We start from the raw sequence: 12960 nt of genomic DNA, 5'->3' as shown, positions 1-12960 counted from the left end.
GGTAGACACTTTTATAGATTCGATGGGCAACCATACTATCTTTAATCACAGAACAATATAGAATAGACACTCGGTCAGCTGTGTGGGTTTACGTATCCCTACGGTATGAAGTATTGGACTCTATAAATTGTACCGTATCCGTAATCTGATAGAATGTTGGCAACGTGTATCCCTCTTTGTTACGAAATCTTAAAAACGGATACAAGGCAATGGCCAATGGGCATTATTATTATTCTGTGGACTGTGACAATGATGTTGAAATGATTTATTTAAATGATAACATATGCCACGCCCCCCTGGAGACCATGTCCAAGGCCACAGTCACCCGATTTTGCCAATACACGCAGTGTCGTAACCCTGCTTTAATCGTGCTCTAGACGCTCGTTATTTTATGATAATATTTTCATATAATCTGTGATAAATGATAATATCCTATTGACATTGCCGACCAATGAAATGTGGAGAACTACGAGCAATGGTTTTGTGATTGTTCTATGGTTTTTTGTGTGGAAACTGTGGGGAGATGCGCAAACCGGACGAAAACTAGTTTTTGTAATCATACATTTTTATTTAGGTATGGGAACACGTGAAGTTTTGTTATAAGTTTTATTATTTTCAAAGGTATTATCATTTATCAAATATCAACCAGGATATTATATAATTCATATTAATATATTATCATATTAGCCAGCTTCATTATAAAAAGCTTCTAATATCTATTTTGTTGTATTCTAATATTTCCAATAAACCAAAGTTTATTTATACATAATATTATAATCCTACCATAAGATATAAGAACAAGACATTAAACATTTGTCATAGGTTTTAAATACATAAATTGGCAATTCCACAATGGGTGGAAAGAAGAAAGGTCATAACTTTGGTCGTGCGTTGATCAAAGACAGGTTCGGTCGCGGTAATAAGACACTGAATGCTGACTCATTTGTAAGTACAATATTCACTATTGTTTTGCTGTCAAATTTTTTATTTTAAAATTATCTGTAGGATAATATTGTGTTTGGTTAACATTCGTGTAAAATAATTGTTTAATTTTTATATATTTTATAATAGCTTCACACATCTGATTTAGCTGACGGATATGACTGGGGAAGACTCAATTTGCAGTCTGTAACAGAACAGAGTTCTTTTGAAGAGTTTTTGTCCACAGCAGAATTGGCCGGAACTGAATTTACAGTAAGTAGTAAATATGGTTAAATTATTTTATGTAATGTTCATGTCTTGATGTCTATTTTAACTGTAATTCATGACTTGTAATATTTTTAGGCAGAAAAGTTAAATGTTGAATTTGTGCCCGAAAGTCGAATGGTTGGTACTCTGACTGATGAAGAACGGTCAAAGATTGAAAAGTCCCACGAGAAATTTAAACATTTCATCAAAATTCCCCGAAGGTATGGCCCAATGTATATTTTTAGCAAACATACCAAAACATTTTTTTTTTAATTTATAGACCTGCGTGGGATAACAAAACTACAGCTGAAGATTTAGAATCAAAAGAAAGACAAAACTTCTTAGAATGGCGTCGTAAGTTGGCAGAACTTCAAGAAGAACAGGGTCTGGTGTTGACTCCTTATGAAAAAAACTTGGGCTTTTGGAGACAGCTGTGGAGAGTTGTTGAGAGAAGTGATGTTCTAGTTCAGATTGTGGATGCTCGGAACCCATTATTATTCTATTGTGAAGACTTAGAGAAATATTCAAAAGAAGTAGATAAAAATAAATCTAATTTGTTGTTGTTAAATAAATCTGACTTGTTGACCGCTCAACAACGTAAATACTGGGCAAAATATTTTGACTCTAGAGCTATTACAGTAGCTTTTTATTCTGCAAAGCAAAGTGAAGAAACTATTGAAGAAGGAAATGAAGATGCTGATGAAACTGTTTGTAGAAAACATTTTATTTAAATTGTTCTATTTTATATATTAATTATTTAATTTAGGTTAAAGAAGTAGAAGAAGAAGAAGAAGAAGCAGTAGAAGAAGAAGAAGATGATGATGAAGAGTGGAATAGTTCAGATTATGAAACCGACGAAGAAGAAGAAATAATTGGCGATGTGGATGGTAAAATATTAAATTTTTTTTAAATTATTCAACCAATATTGTTACATTTTTTATGTATAGATGAATGTCCTAAGTTTAAAAATTCTTCAAAGTTATTAACAAAAGAAGAATTAATTTGTCTCTTCAAAACAATTCATGGAAATAATAAACGTTTGACTGATGAATTGGTTACTATTGGACTAGTAGGTTATCCAAATGTTGGAAAAAGTTCAACAATCAATACCCTTCTTGTTAATAAGAAAGTGTCAGTATCTTCTACTCCAGGAAAAACAAAACATTTTCAGGTATTATTTCAACCATGGTTCATTAAGTTAGCTTCATATATTATAAAATACACTGTGTCTAGGTACAATTATCATAATTTGTTCTTGTACTAGTAAAATGTAAGGCACATTTTTATAAATAATTTAAATATTATTGTTTTAATATTTATTTGTATTTATATGTACAAGGAAGTCACAATAGTATTTATATAATATATAATATTTTTTCAGACACTTTTTGTTGACAAGGAACTGATGTTATGCGATTGTCCTGGTTTAGTTATGCCTAGTTTTGTATTTACAAAAGCTGACCTTATTATACACGGTATTCTTCCCATCGATCAGATGCGGGATCACAGGCCGCCCGTGAATATAATTTGTTCGCAAATACCAAAACACATATTAGAAGATCAGTTTAGTATTATGGTAACAAAACCGTTGGAAGGCGAGGATCCAAATCGACCACCCACAGCTGATGAATTTCTGAATGCTTACGCATGTAATCTAATCAGTAACTAATTTTTGTAAGCTATATAAATAATGCAACATTTGTGTTTTTTATGTTAATTAATGTAGGCAGTCGAGGATACATGACGGCAAACGGACAACCGGATGGTTCTAGAGCGGCTCGTGTAATACTTAAGCATTATGTTAATGGACGGCTACTGTTTTGTATTGCTCCACCAGAAGTTGACCAAAAAAAATTTCATTCTTATCCACCACCTGAAGAAAATCGTGCAACAAAAACATTTACCCCATTTGAACACATTCTTCTTAAGGTACATAAATTTTTTTTAATTTGTAACTTAAATAATTTGTTATTAAACACACACAAACACTCTGTTTTTTTTTAGCCAAATGTTGCATCTGGATCAGATTTGGACAATACGTTTTTTCAAAAAACAACAATGGGCGCACACTGTAAAGGGATGAAAAAGATGGATATAATGGGCAGTATTAATAAGTATGTTGTAAGCAACTTATTATGTTTTGTTTATTTAATAATATTTCTTCATTCTACAGTCAAGCTCAACAAAGTACATCCAAGCCGTGGAAAAACCATAAAGAAAAAAGGAACAAGCATGAGAAATTGAGACGCCAATTCAGACATCTTGATATATGAATTTTGTTATTATTTTTAAATTAAACATATTTTATTTGTGATAAGTTACATATTAAAACACAATAGAGCTGCAACAACACCAAATGATTGCAAAAATATGAAGAAAAAAAAATAGTTGAACCAATAATTATTTATTTTATTTTTTATTTTGTAACTCTTCCAATACATCAGAATGGTTTAACACCGTGGATTTCTCATCATCGACCTCATCTTTTGGCCATACATTTAGCGCTCTAACAATTTTATGAAAAAATTTATAATTATATCTGTATGCAATTAATAAAAGTACTAATCCGTGAACCTCAATTTAATATTGACCTTAGTCCTTAATGTTTTTTTCTAAAATTTTTAGTTTAAAAGCTTAAAAAATGGTACACACACTAGATAAAAATTCGAAAATTTAAAAAATCTTTAAATAGCAGCTTTAGACACATTAGAAAGTCAAAATATTTTTAGTATTTCTTTGTGTATTGGCAAAAACAATTAACACCAGGATCGCTGTTGACGCCTCTCGTACTGATGGTTAGGCGTGTTCCCCCCTTGCGTTGAGGTTAAAATATATTAATTTGTGACAAAGTGTATTGATAAGGTGTCGTCACTTATTTGAAAATTTTACTACAGATAGTCGTCACCACCGGGAGCGCTATATGTCCTAAAGAGGCTGAAAAACGTACAGTTTAGTACACCAAAACTATAGAAAATTAAAAATATATCATGATTTAAGGAATAAAATTCAAAATGTTTCATTGCATAATGACTTCTATGTTCTAAATTATTTGTATACATGTAATTAAATACTTACTTTTTATCAAAAAAATCTTTAATATTATTAAATGTAATTAACTAAATTGTCATTTTTAAATTTCCTATTACAAAAAAAATATATGAAAAATTTAAGAGTTAATTCACTAAATTATCATATATAATGCTTTCAAGGTGTTATAATTAACAAAAATTTAAATATGACAATTTAGTTAATTATTAGTAATTAATTAATATATTGATTTTAAATAGAATTCATAATACTAGTATTCATATTACCTATGTGTTACCAAAATGCATGTATTTTGAATATCTTTTTATAAGCATTTATTACTCAGTTGTACCTATCACCATTGATTTTATAATGTATTTATAGTATATTATAAAATAAATGCTATTACCTATATATTATTATATTTTAACTGAGATCCTGGGGATAGAAACATATCTTTATGCTAAATGATTGATAGACTTATATGGTCATCCTAGATCAATGCTTATTTTCTTTAGACTTTAAGTGTTTATAGAAAAAGTTTAAATACTTAAATTTTAATACTATTATTAATATTTCTCAAAGATATATTAAAATATTAATTTACTATGCATTTTAATAATTTATCTGTTTGAAATAGTAGGTACATGTAATTTTAGTATATACCTAATTTAGAAAAAACAATTATAATTTTGATTAAGGGGCCTTGACAGTTTTACATTAAATTTAAAGAGTCTCATGTCAAAAATAATTGAGAAGCACTGTACTCCGGCCCACGAGAGTCCATATGTCAGAACGCGTCCGTCACTACGCAGTACGCATCAGCACGTTGCCGAATAGTGGGAATGGCATCATGGTGGGAGAAAACAGACGTCACGTATTACTATATGAATGCGCGGTTTACGTAGGTATGTCCTCTCGTCGTACTTATCTATGGGCCGGAGTATAGATTATACTGTAAAATATCTAAATATGTATAACTATCTGTTCCGGTAAAAGATCATGTTTGCAATGTTGCATTTCAATTTAAAAACTTCATATACATTTTTCTAACATAATTTGTAGTTATTGAAGAAATATATAAACAACATTTTTGACAAAGGTTGGTTGCTCAATACACAGTCAAATATTAACCAAATGTATCATAACGCATTATGTCAAAACAAGAATGATATTCACTTGCAAAAGAACAAAATTAGCAAGTTGCTAAAAACAAGAAAACACCAAAAAAACTAAATAATTTTTCAAAATTAGTTTGAAGCTTATAACATAACTATTATTGAATAATATTATAATATAAACAATATACCTAATCATATAATAATAAAGTTTTTACGAGCACTAGAAAATAATACTCCACTCTACTAGACTACTGTAAAAATTAGGAGCAGAACCATAATAGCTTGAATTTAATTTAAAGATTTTAAGAAGGATGCAAATATCCAAAGAAGTGACTTAATTATACATGATATTTTATAATTGATGTCTACTCGATATAAAATATTGCAAATGATTAAAATACAAATGTAATGTATAATTACAGGCTCAAATTTATTATGCCAACTTGATAAAAAAAAACTTTTTATTATTCAATGAATTTGTAAATACTAATTTCAATTTAAAAAAAAAATAGCATTTTAATTTTTAATTTTTAAGACATTTTGCATTTAACAGTATGAAAAAGCAGGCCTTCATAGGACAGGAAGCGCGCTCTGGTGACTATAGAACTGTGGTAATATTTTCAATTAAGAGTGTATACGTTTAGGTCTATGGTCCGGAGTGACGACACCTTATCAATACACCTTGGTTTTATGAACACTTCTCATTTATCTTTTATCTACAGAGTACAGACTATGACTATTGAGTGTTGAGTCTGTACTCAGTGTCCCATTGGCCATTATTCTCTAGTCCTTACTCCTTAGTCAGTAGTCACTTCTCTCTTGTGAAACTTAAAAAAAAGATAGGTCTAAAGTCTCTACTCACATTACTCACGTCTGGCAAACTGCTGTCTACAAAGTCACAACTCACTATATAGTTCTGAAAAGACTCTATTTTTTTTAACTTTCATGCCTTCATGGTTTGTTTAACTTTGTTTATTTACCTGATTTAGAAAATAAAAGTTTAATGCAATATTACAATACAAATTCTACTGGTTGTAAATTAACCGGGTATTTCAATAATAATTTGACTTAATGCCCAATGTTATGTTGTGTTATTAACTATTAGAATGTCAAATCTGTGTAGAGACGATTTCGATTCGGGTCCTAAACATGTATTTTCTATTGAAGACGGTCTATGGCTAGGTAACAACAAAATCACATTGTCATGCACATTTTTATGAGAACAAATAATAATAATACTACTATGTGCTATGTATTAGCTAGAAAAAAATCAAATTTTTGAAGCTATAATATTTCATGTTGTAAAACTTTTTTTCTTCATTATTAATATTTAAATATATCTGTTTTCATATTATATTTTAATTAGTTATAAAATAAATTGATTAACATATTGTTTTAAATCAGGAAACTTAACAGCTGCCATAGATTTAGCATTTTTACGAAGCAACGGAATTAACTATATAATAACAGTGGATTCTTGTCCATTGCCAGAAATTATATTAGATTTGAGAGACATTAATGTTAAGTATATACAAGGTAAATACATTTTTAAAATGAATTCATTAAATAAAATTGTTGTGGCCTATATATTATATTTTATATTCAATTAGCTATTAAATTGCATCCCTACTATATCAAATAATCTAGATGATGTATTTATTATGTCTACCTACTTATAATTTAGTTGATAGTAATAAGGTTTTATAATGAAAATTATATTATTTAAATTACACATATTTACAGTTACCGATATGGATGGAGAAGATCTTTTAAGCCATTTTGATAGCGCATACGAGTTTATAAAAAAAGGTCAAGAAAAAAGTTCTGTTCTTGTGCATTGGTGAGTATACTATTATTAAATTAAGTATTTTTTTTATAATCTATAGGTAATTAATTATTTACCGTTCCAAAGCATTAAAATAATCTGACTTATATAAATTTAAAAATATAACACATAAACACGTAGGTAATCTTGATATAAATATTTAGTTTAAATTTCCATATTTATATCTATCAGTATACTCTATAACCTATTAAAATTGTATTAAATCATATTAAAAAAAAAAAAATGTATTTATGTACTTTTAGCTATTATGGAATATCCAGAAGTGCGTCAATTATAACAGCGTATATTATGAAGAAGTATAAAATTAGTTTTGATGATGCTTTCCAAAGGTATGTTGATAAATATTTATTAAGCAATGACATACTATAACAGGGTTGTCCAACCCGCGGCCAGCATGCTGCCCTAAAAGTTTTTTTTGACCCTTAGAAGACATATTATGTACTAAATATATTTAATAACTTTTAAGTGTTTGAGTGTGATTGAAAAAAAAAAATAATAATTTTTATCGGTGGCGTATCTAGGCTTTTTTGTGGTGACCCCCCTGGATACGCCACTGTAATACTGGAAATTTTCAAAAATGAATATTATATTTATAAGTAATTAAATATAATATAACCTGTTGGCTGCTGGTGTTTTATAGAATTTTAAATATCATATTTTTATACTTTCTCGGCAATTAACACACATTTCGTAGCATGCTTTAAATAATTTTGACCTTGTCAACCAGATCAACCCAATAATAGATATTTAGTTGTTGAATATAGAATCATTAACTTATTTCTATTGAAATTATGTAAAAAATTAATTAGTACCAATAAATTATGGCTTGTTCTTTGCCTTTTGGGTTTTAATTTTACATACCTTATTTAAGGTTGGTTGTTAATTTTTCTTTTGTAGTTATATATATATTAATAATTATAATCATTGTTATTTATCAAGAATTAGATTTTGCAGTAAGTACCTATAGTGTAGCATATTGCAGTAAATGCAATATATAGTTACATATAGTATATAGTTATATATAATATAAATGTGATACGTTTGTATTATTGTTTATCCAGCAATTGTTGTTAATATTTATGTATGGAAATGGATATGTATGGAGTATTGAATACAAAAATATTTTATTACAAATTGAAAATTATAGGAATATATTCATAAGTCCATCTCAACCATTGTGTTAGAGTATTAAATTGGACAATGAACATATTATAATACTTATTCCAACATTTTTCATGACAATTATTTCGTTAGTCGTTAGATACTGATAAGTAATTAGTGATTTCAGTTCTTAATTTTATTTCTGTTAAAACATTTAGGCATGATACAGAATTATTTAAAGAAATAAACAAAAATAACTATTAACTATTGTTTTTTTAGAGTTAAAATTAAAAATGCAGCTGCATTGCCAAATAGTGGTTTTCAAGCACAACTTAGTTTGTATGAAACTCTGGGATGGAAAATTGACAAAAACAATATGCAATTTAAACTGTTCAGACTGAAAATAGCTGCTAGAAAAGTAAAAAAAGGTTTGTCATTGTATTGAATATTAAAATTATATAAATTGTTATATACCTGGTGTTATAAATGTATAGAACAAACTATACTTATAGTTATGTAAATATTAGATATATATTAATTTCACATAATATTATTATTTACTCTTGAGTCAAAACAATAGAACAGTATCATTGTATCAATAGGTTTGTTCAGTGGTGCAGGAACTATTTTTCATGATGGGGAGGGGGGGGGGCAAAACATAAAACACCCAACAACTATTATATATTATTTATTTGTGATTTAAAATAGAATACCTTTCTTAATATTTTATTCTTTTAATGTTGATATAGGTAGTATAATATTATAATATAAAAATCATATAAATTTATACTATATAATAGTATACCTAATATAAATATAAATACATTATATTTATACATTTATACCTGAAGTTATATTCTAATGTAACAATATATAAATAAAAATTACTCAATATGTTTATTATGCATTATGTTATAAATTTATTATTTATTATTATAACTTATAATAACAAATAATAAATCGATAATAATAATAATAATATTAATATTATTACGCACATGAAATTGAGACCAATTTTGAATACGTAAACGTATAAATTTAAGTATTTAATGTAATTTTTGATTGCATACCCTTTAATTTTAATGTAGTAAGGGGAAGCATACTTTTGCCCCTCCCACTTGGATTATATCTGAAGGATAAATTGCCCCCTCTGCCCCCCTTCTACAACGCTACTGGATTTGTTGGTTTGTAATAGAAATAAACAATAGTTAAAGGTTAATCTAAAATCCTTAGATCACAATATATTAGTATATGATCTAAGGTATAATCTAAATACTTCACAAATATCATTGTCAGGGGTTTCATTTCAGAATTTTGCATGGAATTCTAAAAAATGTTACAATCATAAGCTGAGATTTGTTTAAAAAAGGTACTATCAGATTTAAAATGTATTATTAATCGTGACAACATTTTAATAACTAATAGTTTTTTCTATAATACAAATTAAATCTAATAGGTAAACCCAGGTGTTAGTTAGTGGGTCAATTGACCCACAGTTTTTTCTCGTTGTTATGTGGCTCCTATGTCCCTATTTCGATATAATTACATAAGTCATTTGAAAATTGTATACAAAACTTTACACAGGGCTTAATATAGGGTCATATTGTAGAAGTATAATAATTGTAAATTTTACTAAACAATAATCAATATCTACTAATAAACATACCTTCGCTACCATTAAAAATTTCATAAAAATGTTTATTAGGTACTTATAACGTCCAGTAATAAAAACTTGTGTGAGATCTTCGATCTCTGTCTTACAATAGCGCATAACATAGCAAATTCGCAGCAGATCACGTTTAACTGTGTTAGTTTAAAAACTAGAGTGAATCAACATATTATGAAACTTGATGGTAAGAACGCTATCTGTATTTATATGTGGGTTTTTTTTTACGATAATTCAGTTTTTAAGTGAGTTAATAGCATTTTTAATTTATGCTATATTATACACGCATAATTTACTAAAAAATTTAACTATTAAACCCACACACAAACAGATACTTACCATCAAGTTTCATAATAAGTCGATTCACTCTAATTTTTAAACTAATTGAGCTAAACGGGTTCTCCTGAGCGTAAATTTGTTGTTACGCACTTTTAAGATGAAGACAACAAATGGCTGTGTAGCTTCCTCTTAAAAATGTATATATCATGTCTAGAAATTGTTGATATAAATTTTAGGAGGAAAATATCAAGTCTACAGTAATAGTCTTCGTTTTTGAAAACCAGTGTTGGGTTAATATTCCAGTTTTCTTTAATTTTAATCTTTTGTTTTCCCTGATTATTTTCATAAATACTGGAATTTTTTTTTTTGGCCTACATAAGTACTAACTATAACTATATAGATTACCAGAACCCCCCATGATGTGTAAAAAAAAAATACCTATTGTAAAATTAATTAATTTGTCTCAGAATCTAAAATGATAAATTTAATTTTATGTAGGTACATCTATATTTTTGTTATAGTTAAAATTTTGCCACAAGACTGTATTGACGTTATTAAAGGAGACCCATCTCTAATATGTGCTAGACCAGATCCAAAAGTTTATCGATGCCGTAAATGCCGGTATTATTTTTTTTATAATAATTATTATTGTATATCAATCAACTGTTAAAGAGGACATGATATCCATAATATGTGTTGTCGTCTCCGCCTTACAAGTGCTTATCAGAACACGTGTAGCTCTGTAATTTATGAACTGACCTCTAATAAAATCTATAGGTAAAATTATTATCTAGGCAACCTTGTGGGCTTTTTATTATATTATTATATTTTAATTTTAAAGCGAGTTATTTGTATTTCAAAATGGTAAACTGTTTGTACATCTGAAAATACTCATAACTCAATTTAAAATAAAAAGCCCATGAGGTATCCTAGATAATAATCTTACCTTTAGATTTTATAAGAGGTCAATTCCCTCTAATAGCTACATGTGTTCTGTTGAGTGTACAATTTGTTATGTTACACTCTTGTAAGACGGAGACAACACATGTGGGTATCACATCCTCTTAATATTATTATTATTATTTTAGAAGGATTTTAGCTTTACAATCAAATGTATTACCCCATTATACCAATGAAAAATTGTCATGGAAAGATTCAAAATTATCTTCAGATTATTCAAGCTCCCAATTATGTTCAGACACTATATTTGTTGAACCAATGACTTGGATGTCAGTGAGCCAATCTGAAAGTGGAAAGATCAACTGTCCAAAATGTCGATCTAAACTTGGCTCATATAGTTGGACAATGGGATGCCAATGTCAATGTGGTGCCAAAGTATCTCCAGCATTTTATCTTGTGCCATCTAAAATAGATTACAGTGGATTTTTGCAAAATGTTCAGGCTACTGTTTGAAAACCTATTATCTTAATAATGATATTCTAAATGAATATTATGTGTTATTCTCTTTATTCACTGTGTCATTACACTATTATGTAAAATAATATTAAATTATTGATACTTAAGACAATAAACCCAATATTCAAATAACCAAAGACCCTTTTATTCATAAAAGTAAAAATTAGCTTGTTAGCGTAAACTTCATCAACTTACAAACATTTTAAATATTATACATTTAATAACGTTAAACCAATTATTATTACTTTATTCTAATTTATAACAATGTTTGACAAATTTTATCAGTGAAAATACTTTAGACTTTAGTCATATTTTATCTAAAGAGTCTGTATGAAATACTGCCAATAAATTCAACCAAAGTTCTTTCATTGAAATTGTAGCTTACTAAAGTATAAATAAGTATTTTAAGTTTAAATTTAACAGAAATCCGTTTGCTTAAGTGTTCACAATAAAAATATTTAAATATTGTAGATTGAAATACCTATGTGAAAACACTTTTTAACCTTATTTTATTATATATATATTTTTTTCTATAATGACTGAGGACATAATATAACTCCAATAAAAATATTGAACATAAATATTGTACACCAAATTTTGGTGTGGTTATCAAGATATAGGTGTATAGCTAATATATTTTATTAATTTGGATGATAATTAGCTTATTCAAATTATTCAAACTTTAAAGTTTTAACTTATAGCTGTTTTCCTTGTACATTTTTTAGTATTAAAATAAAACATACATTATAATTAATAATGTCAACAATATTTTAATAATAATTTCCCTCTTTTACAGTATTTTGTTTATGTTATATTTAAATAAATCACTGTCAGTCTGGCATAATTATTAGGAAAACATGATTTCTATACCTATTATGCTATAAATGGGCAATATACAGGATAGTTTTTTGACGCAAGACTATCATATTTTATGTTTTTACCTTTGGAATGTCAATACTTACATTTTTAATTTCATAATATGAAGCCGAGTATTTGAATAAGTAAAAGTCAAGTTTAAAACAATTAGATGATTAATTACAACTTATAAGTAGAGCTAACATTCTTATGCACTAAACAATATCTTAAAAATAATAAGCAATAAAAACCGTGAAATATGCAAAAAAAATTGAAATAAATTGAAGTTTATGTAATAATAAGAAAAATATTTACGTAGTTTATTATTTCAATAAGCAATAAATATTAAATGCAAAAAAATTATTAAAATTTGTAAAGATTACTGACAAAAATCAATCCCATAAAAATCTCAACTCTACTTATATGCATTTTATGTTTTGAAGAGCGGAATAGTGGACTAA

At 27.6% G+C, this 12960-nt stretch overlaps 2 protein-coding genes across 3 annotated transcripts; both read left to right on the top strand.

Moving 5' to 3' along the window:
* Positions 1-504: 504 nt before the first annotated feature.
* On the top strand, positions 505-4278 carry Lsg1 (large subunit GTPase 1 homolog). Of its 2 annotated transcripts, none has more exon segments than NM_001159844.1 (11): positions 505-621; positions 823-945; positions 1072-1194; positions 1285-1409; positions 1469-1895; positions 1955-2075; positions 2136-2359; positions 2570-2837; positions 2915-3117; positions 3193-3302; positions 3362-4278. In NM_001159844.1, coding segments are annotated over 10 exon segments (1794 nt in total). In that variant the 5' UTR covers positions 505-621; positions 823-852; the 3' UTR covers positions 3462-4278.
* Positions 4279-6146: 1868 nt separating this feature from the next.
* LOC100160078 (dual specificity protein phosphatase 12) lies at positions 6147-11776 on the top strand. The gene is given in 7 exon segments (NM_001293398.1): positions 6147-6518; positions 6741-6872; positions 7080-7176; positions 7425-7511; positions 8563-8711; positions 10750-10849; positions 11317-11776. Coding segments are annotated over 7 exon segments (966 nt in total). The 5' UTR covers positions 6147-6442; the 3' UTR covers positions 11642-11776.
* Positions 11777-12960: the final 1184 nt, after the last annotated feature.

This window comes from Acyrthosiphon pisum, chromosome A2 (assembly GCF_005508785.2).
Source record: "Acyrthosiphon pisum isolate AL4f chromosome A2, pea_aphid_22Mar2018_4r6ur, whole genome shotgun sequence".
In the NCBI taxonomy this organism is placed as follows: domain Eukaryota; kingdom Metazoa; phylum Arthropoda; class Insecta; order Hemiptera; family Aphididae; genus Acyrthosiphon; species Acyrthosiphon pisum.
The sequence above is the reverse complement of the archived record's forward strand: the minus strand, read 5'-3'. Positions and strand labels throughout refer to the sequence as shown.